This window comes from Poeciliopsis prolifica, unplaced genomic scaffold (genome assembly GCF_027474105.1).
Source record: "Poeciliopsis prolifica strain line A6 unplaced genomic scaffold, Auburn_PproV2 SCAFFOLD002, whole genome shotgun sequence".
Classification (NCBI taxonomy): domain Eukaryota; kingdom Metazoa; phylum Chordata; class Actinopteri; order Cyprinodontiformes; family Poeciliidae; genus Poeciliopsis; species Poeciliopsis prolifica.
In genome coordinates this window covers 21919600-21933346 of record NW_026562377.1, presented here as the reverse complement: position 1 = coordinate 21933346, position 13747 = coordinate 21919600, and the positions used below count along the sequence as shown (strand labels likewise).

The window sequence follows — 13747 nt, the reverse complement described above, 5'->3', positions numbered from 1 at the left end:
CAAAACATTGCAACATAGGTAGGAAAAGAAAAGAAAACAAAACATGGGGCTAAGACTACAAAAGACAAGCATGTAAGGCAAATGATAAAAATAGAGCAAGATTTTTAAAAAACACCATCACTGTCCATTAAGTCAGTGACAACCAGAATACCTCTTTTGTACCGGTCAGTTTTAAAAATTTATTTTCTGTTTACCAACATTGATCTGTCATTCCACAATATGTATGCGTGTGGGGTGAACTTTGTGGATAATATAATTTTCCCAAAATTCAAAACTTGTTTAAGAAAATTAGACAGTGAAATAGAAATCTTGGTGAATTCAAAATCACATTTAAGCAAGAAATCCAAGCCGCCCAGTTTATATTAAATATGGCTTCAGGAATATGAAACCACATTGAGTTGGGAAGCAACAAACAGGTCGTCACCCAATTTATTCTGAATGAACCAATCAGAGCCTCAAAATCTAAAGTTCTAATTCTACCCTTATAAGATGGCATTGTTGAAAATGGTGAGTTTTGTTCCTCTAGAGATGAACTGAAAGATTATTGAATTGGCTTTCTTAATATTTTTGTTGGACATAAAAGCCAAATGGCAAGGACAAATTAATTTGGACACTCCTTAAGTTTAAAGGTAATAAATTTTTCCAGAGGTCATCAAAGGTCAAACACCAAAGAAAAGTCTCACTTCATTGGGCTTTAGGCGACATTTTGACTTTGCAGTTATCTCAAAACTCAATCTTGCTTTAAAATGTGCATCTTGAAAGATTGAGTTGTGATGAATGTTTTCCATTTTCTCACCACTGAGTGGTTTATGTTCTCAGACCTCTAGATTTTAAAGGTCAGCGTCCCACAATTCAGTACAAAAAGAATGGCCGCAAAACGTTGACACGACGAAGCAGAAAAGGAAGCCAATTGTATGAAAGAGCATTGCAAAAAGGATCAGGGAGAACAATGCAGCTGCTCCACCACTTACATGGCAAATGTATAAACAAAGCAAAAAATGTATTTTTATTATTTTAAGTAGCATAGCAGCTCTTGTTATGGTTTACAACTGTGAAGTAAGCCTTAGATAGCTGTAGCAGGTTGTTAACTTATCAGTTTTTTTATTTAAAATAAACTGATGAAAAATAAACTGAGTTTTTGATAAATAGAAAGTGAACACAAAACTAAATAAAAACATAAAATAAAATAATAAAATAAAAACATAAACAATGTAATTAAACTTTCGCAGTGCATGTCATTATGAACCATGTCAGATTTTCAGATTTCAGGTTGGTAAAAGCCTCCATCTTACCCAACTTGGACTTACAAGTTTTTCTAAATCAACGACTAATGTCAACTTCTGAAAACATTATCCAAATTGCATCCCAACAAATACTACAGATCCAGTGAATAAAAGATGTAAGAATTCATACCATAAGAGTTCTTAAACGGCCTGTCAGTCTGGTTGTCTCGTGTTTGGCACTGGGAACTGGGCAGCAGGGGGGACAGGAAACAGTCCACATTTCCTCAGACAGGATACAGTGCTCCTCCAAGAGGCGTCCTGGAATCTGCTGTCTCTAAGGTCCAGCCAAGTTTTCCGTTCAAAACACACCGACTTTAAGCGTCACATTGTGAAGAGGGAGCACACACTGATGACTGGTCAACCTGCAAGAACTGAGCTCACCTGCAGATAAGTTTGCCATGCAACCAAAAATGCACAAATGCATCTTCTGGACACCATTTATGGAAATTCCTGCTCCAGGGCATAAATCACGTCTCATTTTTGGGGTGGGGGCAGGGGACCATAAACAGGAAAATTTCTTAAGACCAGTTACAGTAAATTGTAACGTAAAATGTTACATTTAAAAACTTTTTAAACCACATTCAAGCTGCAGGAGCAAAAGTGACTAGAAATGCACAACAAACATGTTTTTCCAAGTAAGCAAACTGTCGAGAAAGAAAACTAAAATTCAGATGTTGCTTAGGTACGAGTTTTATTCAGTCTGACTGATCTAATCTGTGCTACACCTTTACAAAAATATAAGGTTCTAAATGTAGCAGAGTGGAAAAGCAAAGCTTCATGATGACCACCACAGGGAGCTGTGTGTAGATGAGCCCTGAACTTTGCCGGCTCGTTAGAAATAAAAACATTTCAATGAGTTACTGCTCTTAATAAAATTCCCCATGAACATTGATCTATTGAAATGTTCATACAAGTTATGGCCTATTTAATTTATAACTTGTTAAGTTGCTTTATTTTTCAGCCTTATTAAGAAAAAGGTTTGAACCTGAAACCAAGCTTGGTTGACTTTCCTATTGTACTAATCCCACTACTGTAAATCAAACATTTTCCATCACTATAGATGCTTGACAGGTTGAACTGAACTGGTTAAACCTCCACTACGTTGTGTTTATACCAACAATGCATTGAGAGCAAATGCCAGTGCTTTGTGGAAAGCATTCAGGTCAGATTTAACCAAACAAAAACTTTAAAATACAAGAACAAGAAACAAGAAATGAACACCGATTACATCATCCATTTGCGCAGTCATAGATGGTAGTGGCAGCATCATGCTGTGGGGAATTCTATTCTTTACCAGAGACAGAAAACCTGGCTCGAGTGGTTGTGAAGATCAATGTGCCTTAAAACAGGGGATAATGGGAGAACTCCTATTAAGATTAAATGTCTTAACAGGGCCTTATGTGTAAAAATATGACTAAAGTTATTTTTCAAAGAAGGGGCAGACATGTCTGTCTCAGTCTGAACAGCCAGTGAAGGCTGCAACCGTGCATGACAACATACAAGTGCACAAATGCCTTTCTTTTTATTTTATTTTTTTCCATCTGTATCATTTTCTGTCCACTTCACGTATTTGTGCTCATTTGTACATTTGTTCCAATTAAATGCACGGGGGTTTGAGGATGTAAAGTGACAAAACATCCAAACAATTCAACAAACGGTCAACGCAGATGACCAAGAACCAAGAACGTGAACGGTTGAGGAACAATGGCGCCCTCTAGAGATCCAACCTCGGAATTTTTTTGTGTGTGACAGCGGAACCATTAGCACTGCCAGCTTTTTCCGGGAGTCATTTTCTGCGCTGCACAAAACATTGTCCACGATCAGCTGAGCTAAATCATGACTCGGAGCTTCCTCAGCCTTAGTCTGATAGATACTTGCTGGTTATCTCTGGCTCTGTGCTTCCTTGTGGCTTTCTGCGTCCACAAAGCTTCAGCCCAGCTTCCGGGAGAGTACCGGAAGTCCAGTCTGTTCTCACTGTTTCAAGATCTGATTCGCTACGGGAAAACCAAACAGAAGCTGCACCGAGCGCAATGGTTGCGAGTGTTTGACGTCCCGAAACGGTAACAAATTATGTAAAAAAAAAAAAAAAAGATTATTTTTTTAATTTAGAAAAAGTGTATTGATTTTTCATTTACTATAAATAACAGGAATGTTTGGCTTCAGATGCCACCAGCTCAGTGAAACCCAAGCCTGTTCTGTTCATCCAGGTGGTTTTGGCACTTTTATGCCATCTCTATTTGCTGGAATAGTTTCCTCCTGCTGTTGTCTTTCAACGTCATCTACCAGCTGCAGTCATACCCGTCCTGGCTGACTCGCATGTTGGAGGTTTTAACCGGGGAACCCAGTTCTTTTGGCCAAGGTAAACCAGCTCTTCTCTATTAGGAGTTTGGATGTCCTGTCCGATCCTCGCTGATGACGGGTTCGGGGGGGTTCCTCTCTGCAGCCCCGCAGCTGTCCACGGTCCTGGTGCAGCTGCTGCTGTGTGTCCACTCCCTCAGGAGGCTGCTGGAGTGTCAGGTGATCAGCGTGTTTTCTGATGGGGCCATGCATCTGGTGCAGTACTTGTTTGGCCTGGGGTATTACATTGTGCTGGGACTGACTGTGCTTTGCTCGGATCGCACGGCAAAAGGTTAGATCCTCTACTAATCCTGTCATGTACCGATCCGCTGTGGTGATCTAAATGCTTGTGCCGCTTGTTTAGGTCCTGGGACTCTCCTCTCTCGCTCGGATTGGATTCGTGCGGCCGGATTTGTTCTCTTCATCGCGGCCTCTCTGCTGCAGCATCAGTCCATAGTCCTGCTGGCGGGGCTGCGCAAAGGAAAGTCAGGTCAGTGTGTGACTTTAACTCAAGCAACTACTGACACATCTAAGAACCTTAGGAGTCAGTGCAACACAATCACACATAGGCATAACATGAGACTAATATCTCAATAACCTCAAAGAGAGAAATATAACTCAAATAATTTTATGAAAGAGGAAACAAACAATTATTACTGCTACTAAAATAATATAGTTATCATAACTGTTGCTATCTATGACATTTATTATTTAGTTTTCTAGAGTACAGCAAACCTTTAGTATACACGTCTGCTAAAGTACTGGTTTTCAAGTATGTAGTACAGTAAATATTGTTGTTGTTTTGTTGTTTTTTAGTCATTTTGTACTCTTTGGAGTTGCATAAGTAAAATAAGCTAAAATTAAACGAATAGGTACGCAGCGCACCCAAAACAATCAAGCTATGTATTACGATATTGATATTAAGATGAAAAATCTGAAATAAAATTTGATGAAAGGGCAAAGTAAGTGTAATAATTTTCAAAAAAGACAGAAATATTGAAGTTAAAATAGACAACACGTCTTAGTTGTCACAAAGAAGTGCAGAAAGCAGCAAAAAGAGCAACGCAGCCACCATTACTAATACGAATCAGAACACATGTTCTGCTGCAACTGCTGCTGTGAAAAACCTAAATGCATTCTTTGACCTGTTCGCTTCTCCTTTTAGGACGAGTGGAGACTCTGGCTCACCTGGTGCCAGAGGGGGGCTGGTTCGAGCTGGTTTCCTGTCCACATTACTTCGCTGAGCTGCTCATTTACGTCTCGCTGGGCTTCGCTCTCGGCGGGTTCTCTTTCACCTGGTGGCTGGTGGTCCTTTACGTGCTCTTCAACCAGGCACTGGCTGCACAGCTTTGTCACGACCTTTACGTCGGCAAGTACGAGTCGTACCCAAAGCACAGAAGAGCTTTTATACCTTTTGTTCTCTGAGCTCTCTGCAACAATAAATAGGCAGATGATTGGGATACAAGATGCAAATAGTGGACTTTAAATCAGTGTTGATATTACTGTCAGATCTTGTTTTATACATGACATAGCTTGAATTTTTTTATGGTATGCCGACATGTTTTTGTTTGTTACAACATTCCATATTATTGTACATGAAGTTCAAACTTATTTATGAAGATGTAAAACAACTCCCATTGATGTAAAGTGTTTTGCATTAAAATAATAACACACCAAAGAATGGTAAAATATTAAAATGACAAGATAAAAAAAAAACTGAGGGTAAATAAGTTTCCCCTCATGGGTCCTTCCAGAAAGCGTTGTCCAGGTTGGCTGTCCAGTCGGAGGCCACTAATAATCTCTTGGTGCCATAAAAATAGCAAACGCCATAAGAGAATTTCAAGAGTGCCATTTATGCATATTGATGAAGTGGAGTTTTACATTTCAGGTCAAAACAAAGACAGAGCTGTTTAAATAAGAGTGATTTTAGAAAATGCATGTGAAATAATACAACAGAGGTATTTTCTGAAGGCTGTTGAATGCTAACTCTGTCGTCACACTCTTTGAAAATAGAGCTGTTGGGTCATTGTGCTCTGAGCTCTCTGCAACAGTAAATAGGCAGATGATTTGCAATCGGTGGGTAAACGGAGCTCTCCGGATCGGATGTCAGTGGCTACTGGAGCTGAACAAACATTTATACAATCATGGTGGTTTTGGTCCTTCTCAGGCTAAAGCATCAGACACTCAGAAGAGGCTTTGCATTCATAATGGGTGGGCCATGTGGACTTCAAATTTGATCATATTATTGTTTTTGTTTCTTTTGTTTTTTGTTGTGGCTATTAAAGTATAATCGCACCAGAGTCTTTTGCCTCCAAATCTGACAGTACTGCTGTCACAAGACGGGGCCTGTTTCGGACAGGAAGGCTGTACAGCAGGTGATTAAAACTACTGAGAACGTCACTGGTATGAGTAAACATCAATGATGTTGACCAAGTTCCCTCTTGATAAACCAGTTACTGAGTGTAACTGGTTCATCTTTCTTTTATCTACCCAAAGATATAGAAGTAGCCACAGCCCTTCCAACTGACTCAATGAACAGTTTTTTCAGCTCAGACTTTAAACTGCTGAACTGACTTTAAATGCATTTTATCCAAACTTAACACATAATTTAATTTGCTACACTGATCAATGATTTAAATGTTACAATTGGTATATAATAATAAAAAAACATTTAGCATTAGAAAGTTAGAACTGTGCGAGTGTTTTTAATTGTAACATGCCTTGGGTGTTGCACAGAAAGGCAAACTGATCTGGTTTCCCTTTTTCAAAGAAAACATTCACGTACAGGCTGAATTATGCATGAAGTACCATTACTGGATGTCACTGGACTGTTCAAACTTCCACCAGACTGAATGGGCCATCTTGAAAAACAGAACTGTGCAGAGAAGTAAGTGTTATGAAAGGGAAACAGTCCTGGGTCATGCTGACCGCAAAGTGTGCTAAAGCTGTGCAGGGTTGCTTCTCGTTCAATGTAAAAGTGGGCTGATATGTAGAACATTGGCTTTGTTGCTAATATTGTTGGCCAGCCGACACTAATTAACGCCTAGCTTTTATTTGAGCATCGCCTCATTAAATTTCCACGACAAATTCCCTTCAACTTTGAGCTAATGCCGACAATGAAACTGTCCAATCACCTAATCCTCCACTCAGGTCGTCATCGCATGCGTGGAGCGTCATTATGTTTCACTGTCCAATCAGGTGTCGGCTCTGTTAACTCAATGCCGGAGCGACATTACAACTTCCCTCTTGAGTTGGCCCATTTGGTTTCATCGTGACGTGTAACACCGGGTAGTCCGTCAACATGAGCAGTTTGTAAAAACGAAGTTTGCTAGTTCTGTTTAGAGCAAAATGAAGTGAATTTCGGGGTTGAAGACGGTCTTACAGCTCGCGTTGGGTCACTTCCGGTAGCAATAATGCCTGTGTTGTTGGGAAGAGGAGCTAACAGAAGTCTGCTGCTCCCACTCGCCGCCGCGCTGTTGCTGTCGATCGGAGTTGCTGCCATTCAGGAGGAGGAGAAAGCGGCACAGGAACAGCCGCAAAAGGAGGTAAAATTGTGCATTTTCATGTCCAGTTAAAACATTTTGTCACGGTCGGCGGAGAGCTTCTCTGAAGCAGCTAGCTCGTATGAGTTAGCGCGTGCTAACCAATAAACACCAGCGTTTTCCGGGTGCTATGTTTCCAGAGTGACCGATTTGATGTAGTTTTTGACTGATTTTTTATGTCTACAAAGCTGCCAAAGTGCTTATAAACTGGGGTCATGGTCGGTTTCATGTACTTCCACCGGTTCCGACAGTTTTGTTTCCTGACTCATGTTATCACGTGACCTAGTTTGGGACGCAGTGTGGATTTTTCTCTAAGCGCTGTAACTTGGCTGTTGTTTTGTTTCACAGAAAGCCACCAGTCCCCATCCAGTGGGGCCGATCGTTACTGAGAATGGCGCCTCCAGCAAAGGGAACCTGGGTTTTATCCACGCCTTCGTGGCCTCCATCTCTGTCATCATCGTCTCAGAGTTGGGAGACAAGACGTTTTTCATCGCAGCCATCATGGCCATGCGTTACAACCGCCTCACCGTGCTGGCAGGGGCAATGCTGGCTCTGGGGGTTATGACTTGTCTGTCAGGTTTGCGTCAACTTTTATTTTTTTTTTTCGCACCTGGACAACTATTTTATTGCTTTCCGAAATGTAATACAAATCCTATTTCCTCCTCTCTTCAGTATTGTTTGGCTACGCCACCACGATCATCCCTCGAATCTACACCTACTACGTATCCACCGCACTGTTTGCCATCTTCGGGGTGCGCATGTTGAGAGAGGGGCTGAAAATGAGTCCAGACGAAGGGCAGGAAGAGCTCGAGGAGGTGCAAGCAGAGATCAAGAAGAAAGATGAGGAAGTGGGTCCAATTTGCCTATTCAAAGAGCATGCAAATTTTTTCTGAATTATCCACAATCGGTCGAAAATTTTGTTCCCGCAAAAGTGCCTTGTTCGCTCCTTTGTGACTCGGCCTCAGTTTAGAAGATTATAGCTTTGCATTTCATAAAAATCGGTGCGCCAATCTGTGTGCAAAGCTGCTGATGCCAATTTTAGTTCGTGTAATTGCGTCAGGAACTCTCCGCCTGGCCTTTCTGCCATCCATGAGGTTCCAGCACAAAGAGAGCAGAACGGACGTTGCACCACTGTGAAGAAAGCACAGTGGTTCTAATAATATGTCGCAACAAAAGGAAAATAATTGGAGTTACCCATTAAAACAATCTATAGTTCCTTTATCTTACTGACTGGGACAATCAGTAATGCATACCTGGAATCTGCTTCTCTGTGCGGCTTTTTATGACCTTTTTTATGTCAGCTCATGTTTTTTTGTTTGCTGTGTTCTCTAATTTCTTTACTTTCATCTGCAGCTCCAGCGCTCCAAGCTGGCCAACGGCACTCCAGACGTGGAGGCGGGAGCAGGAACCCCCGTACCTCAGTCCAAGTGGCACAAGCTGATCTCGCCGATTTTCATCCAAGCCTTCACGCTCACCTTCCTGGCAGAGTGGGGGGACCGCTCACAGCTGACCACCATCATTCTAGCTGCCAGAGAGGTTTGTTGCGCTGCAGTTGGTGACCGATTGCTGCTTTGTTTATTCTGGATTTCATTTTTTATTCGTTTTCATGCTTATTTGCTAGGATCCATTTGGAGTTGCAGTAGGTGGAACAGTGGGCCACTGTTTGTGTACAGGACTGGCTGTGATTGGAGGCAGAATGATTGCTCAGAAGATTTCTGTGAGGACAGGTGAGATGTTGTCTTTTCTTTTAATCCACTTGGAAATGTCTCAAAGGCTGTGAGGATTCAATTTATTATTATCTTTAAGAAAATGCTCAGAAATTGTTTGTATCCAATTTTCTCATTTATCTGAGTCTATTAAACAAAAAACTCAAATCTGGGAGTTAAAAATAGATTTTTTTAGAAATGTAGATTATGTCATCTATTTTGGATTAACTTCATTTGAGTTTTTGTTCCACTGCTCATTCATTTGGATAAAAATAAATACATTTCATAAGACTAAATCGCATCACTTCAGCTTTTTGATACATCCAACTCTAGATTTTCAGAATGAGAACCAGTGAATGTGAACCAGTCCTCATGGTGCAGAGTTTCAATTCATTGTTGAATTCTTTTTTAAAAACTGTTGGCCTGAAATTGTCTTATTCTTTTGTCTTCAGTTACCATCATCGGAGGGATTGTATTTCTGGCGTTCGCCTTATCTGCCCTTTTCATCAAGCCAGAATCTGGACTTTAATTGGTGGACAAAGAGGAAACTGTTCATTCTGTAAATACGTGTAAGAGTTGACCAACTCGCTGGAAAGAGACTTTAATTTGGATTCAGAATTTGGTGTATCTCTTGAGTCCCAGCAGCTTTTTGTCCACGTTGATTTTTTTGAGGCCATTTCCATTGTAGACGTCAAGAAGTCGCATAACGGTAGACAAGCGGACTTCCTAATAAAAACTGAAAAGCACCTCGTACAACCTACTTTTTCTAGAAAAGCATTTGTCCGTGACTCGGGTGAATTAGAAAACGAGGAGTGCATTCCTCCACAGGTTCAAATAGAGGCACATCACAATGCCGGGAAGAGCAGCTGCTCCCTCAACGAGTCGTTCTACCTTTCGTCAAAGAGCAGAGACCTCACGCTGCCCCCCATTTTAACGTTTTATTTGGTGCAACAGAATCATTGAGTTACTGTGGCTGCAGCCAGAAGGGAAACTGTAGTTGCTCGCTCTTAAGAGCTTTATTCACATCTGGAACAGTGTTGAAGAAACCCTACACTAGACCCAACAGCAGACCTCTTGACTGTACACGCCTGTGTATCAAACTGAACCTGACATGCACTACTTTTCTCCACATTGTAGGCTCACTGTAGGCAGTCACAGCTTTCAGTTTGCATGGTGCAGTACAGTACTGTCCTGCTGGACCTCCTTTACTTTGATCAGTAATAATAAAAAGTAGTAGAGTAACGAGGTCAGTGGTTCTCATCTGGATAACATGTTATGCAAAAAAAAAAACAACAACCCAAAAACATGAAATTGTTGGAGAAATAGTTTGGTTGCTTTTAAATGTTTAGTTCTATATTATTTTTATTCAAACTTTTATTTTTGACTTCCACACCATGCTTTTTGCCTGCTCCAGTTTAAAATGTTTTAATTCAAACAGCGTCAGTATTTTCCATTGTACTGCATAGAGAGACCGACCCAAACCACTTTTAATACCTCTGGCGTCTAAGCACAGTTTTTGTACGGTTTTTTTGTATGTTTGGGTTTATTTCTAAACAAGCAAACCAAAAGAGATTCACTGATTCTTAAAGGTAAATTTTTTTCTGAGTAGTTCCCAGTGAAAATTAACAGAATGAGTTGTTTTTGCTGAAGAATGGCCAGTCGGCATTTATTGTGTCATGAAGTCAGTGTAACGGAAGAGAAAAACAAACGCATCAGGTAAAGAATCAGCGACTCACTCCATCTTAGACACTTACAAATCATAGAACGCTGCGTCAATACAACGTAGTTTCACCCTTTTTGTTTAAAGTTGTGTATTTATTTAGCTTCATTTACTTTAATTGTGTGGTCTGTACACAAAGTGGGAGATGTTTCTGTATGTGGGGTGCGGTGTTTTTTTTTTTTTTTTCCATTTTACTGAACGGGTTTAAGTTGTGCTGTCAATATTTGACAGGCTTTTACCCAGCTGTGAAACAGTTTGATTTGATGAAATGTCTATAAACTTAGAATTCATTTTAAAATAAAGTGTATCGTCTTATTTCTGGGTGGCAAAACAATCTCGGAAAAATCTCAAAATTTCACAAAGGTGTTCCTCAAGGCTTTGTGATAGGGCCAATACTTTATATATATATATATACACACCATACATGATGCATGTAAATGGTGCAATAATGTTCACCTCTGTTCTCATGCTGAGTACAAATGTCATTGCCCAATTGTTGCTCGGTTGAGTTTGTATCATTTAACCTCATGATCCTGAGTCCTGAAAGAAACGAGGGCAATCTTATTTAAAATTTCTAATATTCTTAAGTTTACATAACTTCATTACAAATCAATTGTAGGTTTATGTGATGCTCAGAACAACACAGCTGAAACCTCGACTCAAAGACTTGTTATATTTCCAATCTAACCTTTGTAACATGGATGGGATAGTTTGTGTCGCACCAGGAATGTTCAACACTTGATGCCCCTATTTGCCCTCTTAGTTTTTGTTTTTTTTCAATTTAAATTTTTTTTTATCTGTATGTCAGAAGGCCTGCTTGTGTCACGCAGAAATAATATTTAGCTAAATAAAATAATTCAGCAACACAAATAAGTCTGGCTGCCCTCAGTCTAATAATGACTTAGTTTCTGCCTCCATGTTGTTCAGACTCGGAGGGGTCGGCTCCGTTCCCTCCAACTATCAAATTGTGGCCCAGAATAGTTTTTTCATACACTGGTTTGTGAATAAAAATGTAGGTCTGATGTTGACGTTTGGAAAAACTGTTTCGATTTATATTTTTATAACTCGCCTCACCCCTAAACACAGAAAAGCTTCGGCTGCAGAGAAAACTTCTGCGTTTCACTTCATCATTCTGTTCAGTGCCCAGTTCGCTACGGGCAGACTGAGTCAGTCCCACCGACAGATAGAAAGAATATCAGACATCCTGATATAAGACAAGGTAATGCAACTGTCACCTCAAGTTGCGACACACCGTGTAGCCCTGAAAGCCCCCCATCATTATATCTCATTATAATGAGATTGTATCTCAAAATAATGAGATACTAAATTACAGCCAATTTTTCTTTTCAGAAGGTGGTTCTTTCTTCACCCACTTGTGCCATTCAGAGCTGTGAAAGCATTACTGAATGGATGTTTTCATTTATAAAGGTGTATTTGCTAGTTTATTACAAATTATTTTAAAAAAAAGGTTTTTATTTCCTAATCCTTTCTCTTTTCTAAATTAGATATTTTATGGTTTTGCTTCTGTTGTTGGAGAGCAAATGAAGGGACACAAATGATTGTTCTTTGTGAATATAAGAGAAAACAGATAAAAGTGATTTTAGAAAATAAAAATATGAAAGTCACCACAAGTTGCAGGCAACTAATGAAGACTACGTACAGATAGATGTATATAGTTTAATTTCAAACAGAATTATTCAATTTAATTAAAAGAAAAAGAGATAAAAGTAATGCTGTGATGTTATTTATCTTATTTTTTGTTGATTAAGGTTTTAAAAACAAATTTAAAACCGCATCAGTAATGGTTGTTGAACCCCATAATGAACAGCAGGTGGCAGTAGTGTCCCAGTAGAAAGTTGTCAGCAACCTTTCTTGTGTAAAAAAGACTAAATGTTTTTTGTATCACAGTGGCAAGCAACTGGTAAAATGGAGAGTTGTGCAAAAGGTTGCTTACAAATTCAGTTTTGTACTAATGTTGGCCTCTTGAATTTAGACAGAAACATAAAACAGTTTATGCAATTTATTTGTGATATTTTAACTGTGGAAAATTCATGGGAAAAGAAAAAAAAAGCCACAAGGTCTTTCAGTGCCTTGAAAAATACTCGGGGCAGGATTCAGATCACAAATTTTAATCTCTACTCATTTGATATGATGGACCCGAACTAAGTCGTCTGTTACTGGACACGTACACAGTTCTCTAATTTTTACAAAAAACAAAACTGAAAAGTGCGGCATGCATTTGTATTTTATCTTTTAACTATTGCTTTTTGGAAAGCTTGTCCTGCTAAGAAAACGCCGACAAGCAGTGCATTCGTCTTCTTTTAAGTAACGTGATGCATCCTGATCAACATCGACGAACTACAAAGCAACACTTTGTGAAACGGCTGTGAACTTCCGATCTCAACTCGACTGAGCCGAGCTAGATGTTCACAGCCAACATCAGTGTCTGACCTCACGCATACAGTCGTTGAACAATGGTCGAAACTAGAAAATGGCTCTTGCTTATGTTCAAATTTGTGTAAAGTTGATGTAAAGTTGAAGCCGCGAAATTATTACTTTTGCCATTTTAACGTATACAATAGGATGAATACAATAAATGTTGGAAGAGAGGTTAAGCACTGTGTAGCCACTTGCCTCAACGCTCCGCATGGCGGAAGAGGCCGCAGAGCTGTGAGTTTCACACCATCTGCTGGTGAATAAGATCAGATGGTGAGGAGGCTGTGGGGATCAGGCCAACACAGTCAGAGCGGTTCCGGGAACCCAGGAGGGAGGAGTCAGCGAAGGAGTTTGATCCGTCCCTGCAGCGTGAGTCCGGTCCGCGTGTCTTCCTCCGGCCTGATGACGACTCGCACAGAGCTGAACGTGTTCCAAACGCTGACCACACTGCGGACCAAACCACAAGATCCTGGGGGAAAGACACCGATGCCGACGATGAAGCAGAAGTGGGTCTTTGTGTTTGTTGCGTGAAGAAAAAAAATGTGACAGTCGGGAGAGGGGAGGAAAAAAAAGCAATGTGGATAAAGTTGAGATGCTTGGCTGCCTCTGGAAAACTGCAGCGCAAAAGGAGGAGGTTAGAGGTTAAGCACATCAATAAATAATTTGTGATTTTTATGCCCTGCTGAGTGTTTCCGTGAGTGTGGTGACGCAAGTTTCGAATCC

The 13747-nt window shown here is 40.3% G+C and overlaps 2 protein-coding genes across 2 annotated transcripts; both read left to right on the top strand.

Annotated features, from left to right (window-relative positions):
- The first annotated feature begins 3067 nt into the window (after positions 1-3067).
- srd5a3 (steroid 5 alpha-reductase 3) lies at positions 3068-5920 on the top strand. The gene is made up of 5 exons (XM_055054654.1): positions 3068-3343; positions 3491-3642; positions 3727-3912; positions 3985-4110; positions 4786-5920. The coding sequence occupies exons 1-5, from the start codon at positions 3120-3122 to the stop codon at positions 5043-5045; spliced, it is 948 nt and encodes a 315-aa protein (XP_054910629.1). The 5' UTR covers positions 3068-3119; the 3' UTR covers positions 5046-5920.
- A 908-nt stretch (positions 5921-6828) lies between these two features.
- tmem165 (transmembrane protein 165) lies at positions 6829-10903 on the top strand. Its single transcript, XM_055058733.1, has 6 exons — positions 6829-7165; positions 7511-7739; positions 7835-8010; positions 8516-8698; positions 8784-8889; positions 9321-10903. The coding sequence occupies exons 1-6, from the start codon at positions 7034-7036 to the stop codon at positions 9395-9397; spliced, it is 903 nt and encodes a 300-aa protein (XP_054914708.1). The 5' UTR covers positions 6829-7033; the 3' UTR covers positions 9398-10903.
- The last annotated feature ends 2844 nt before the right edge of the window (positions 10904-13747 follow it).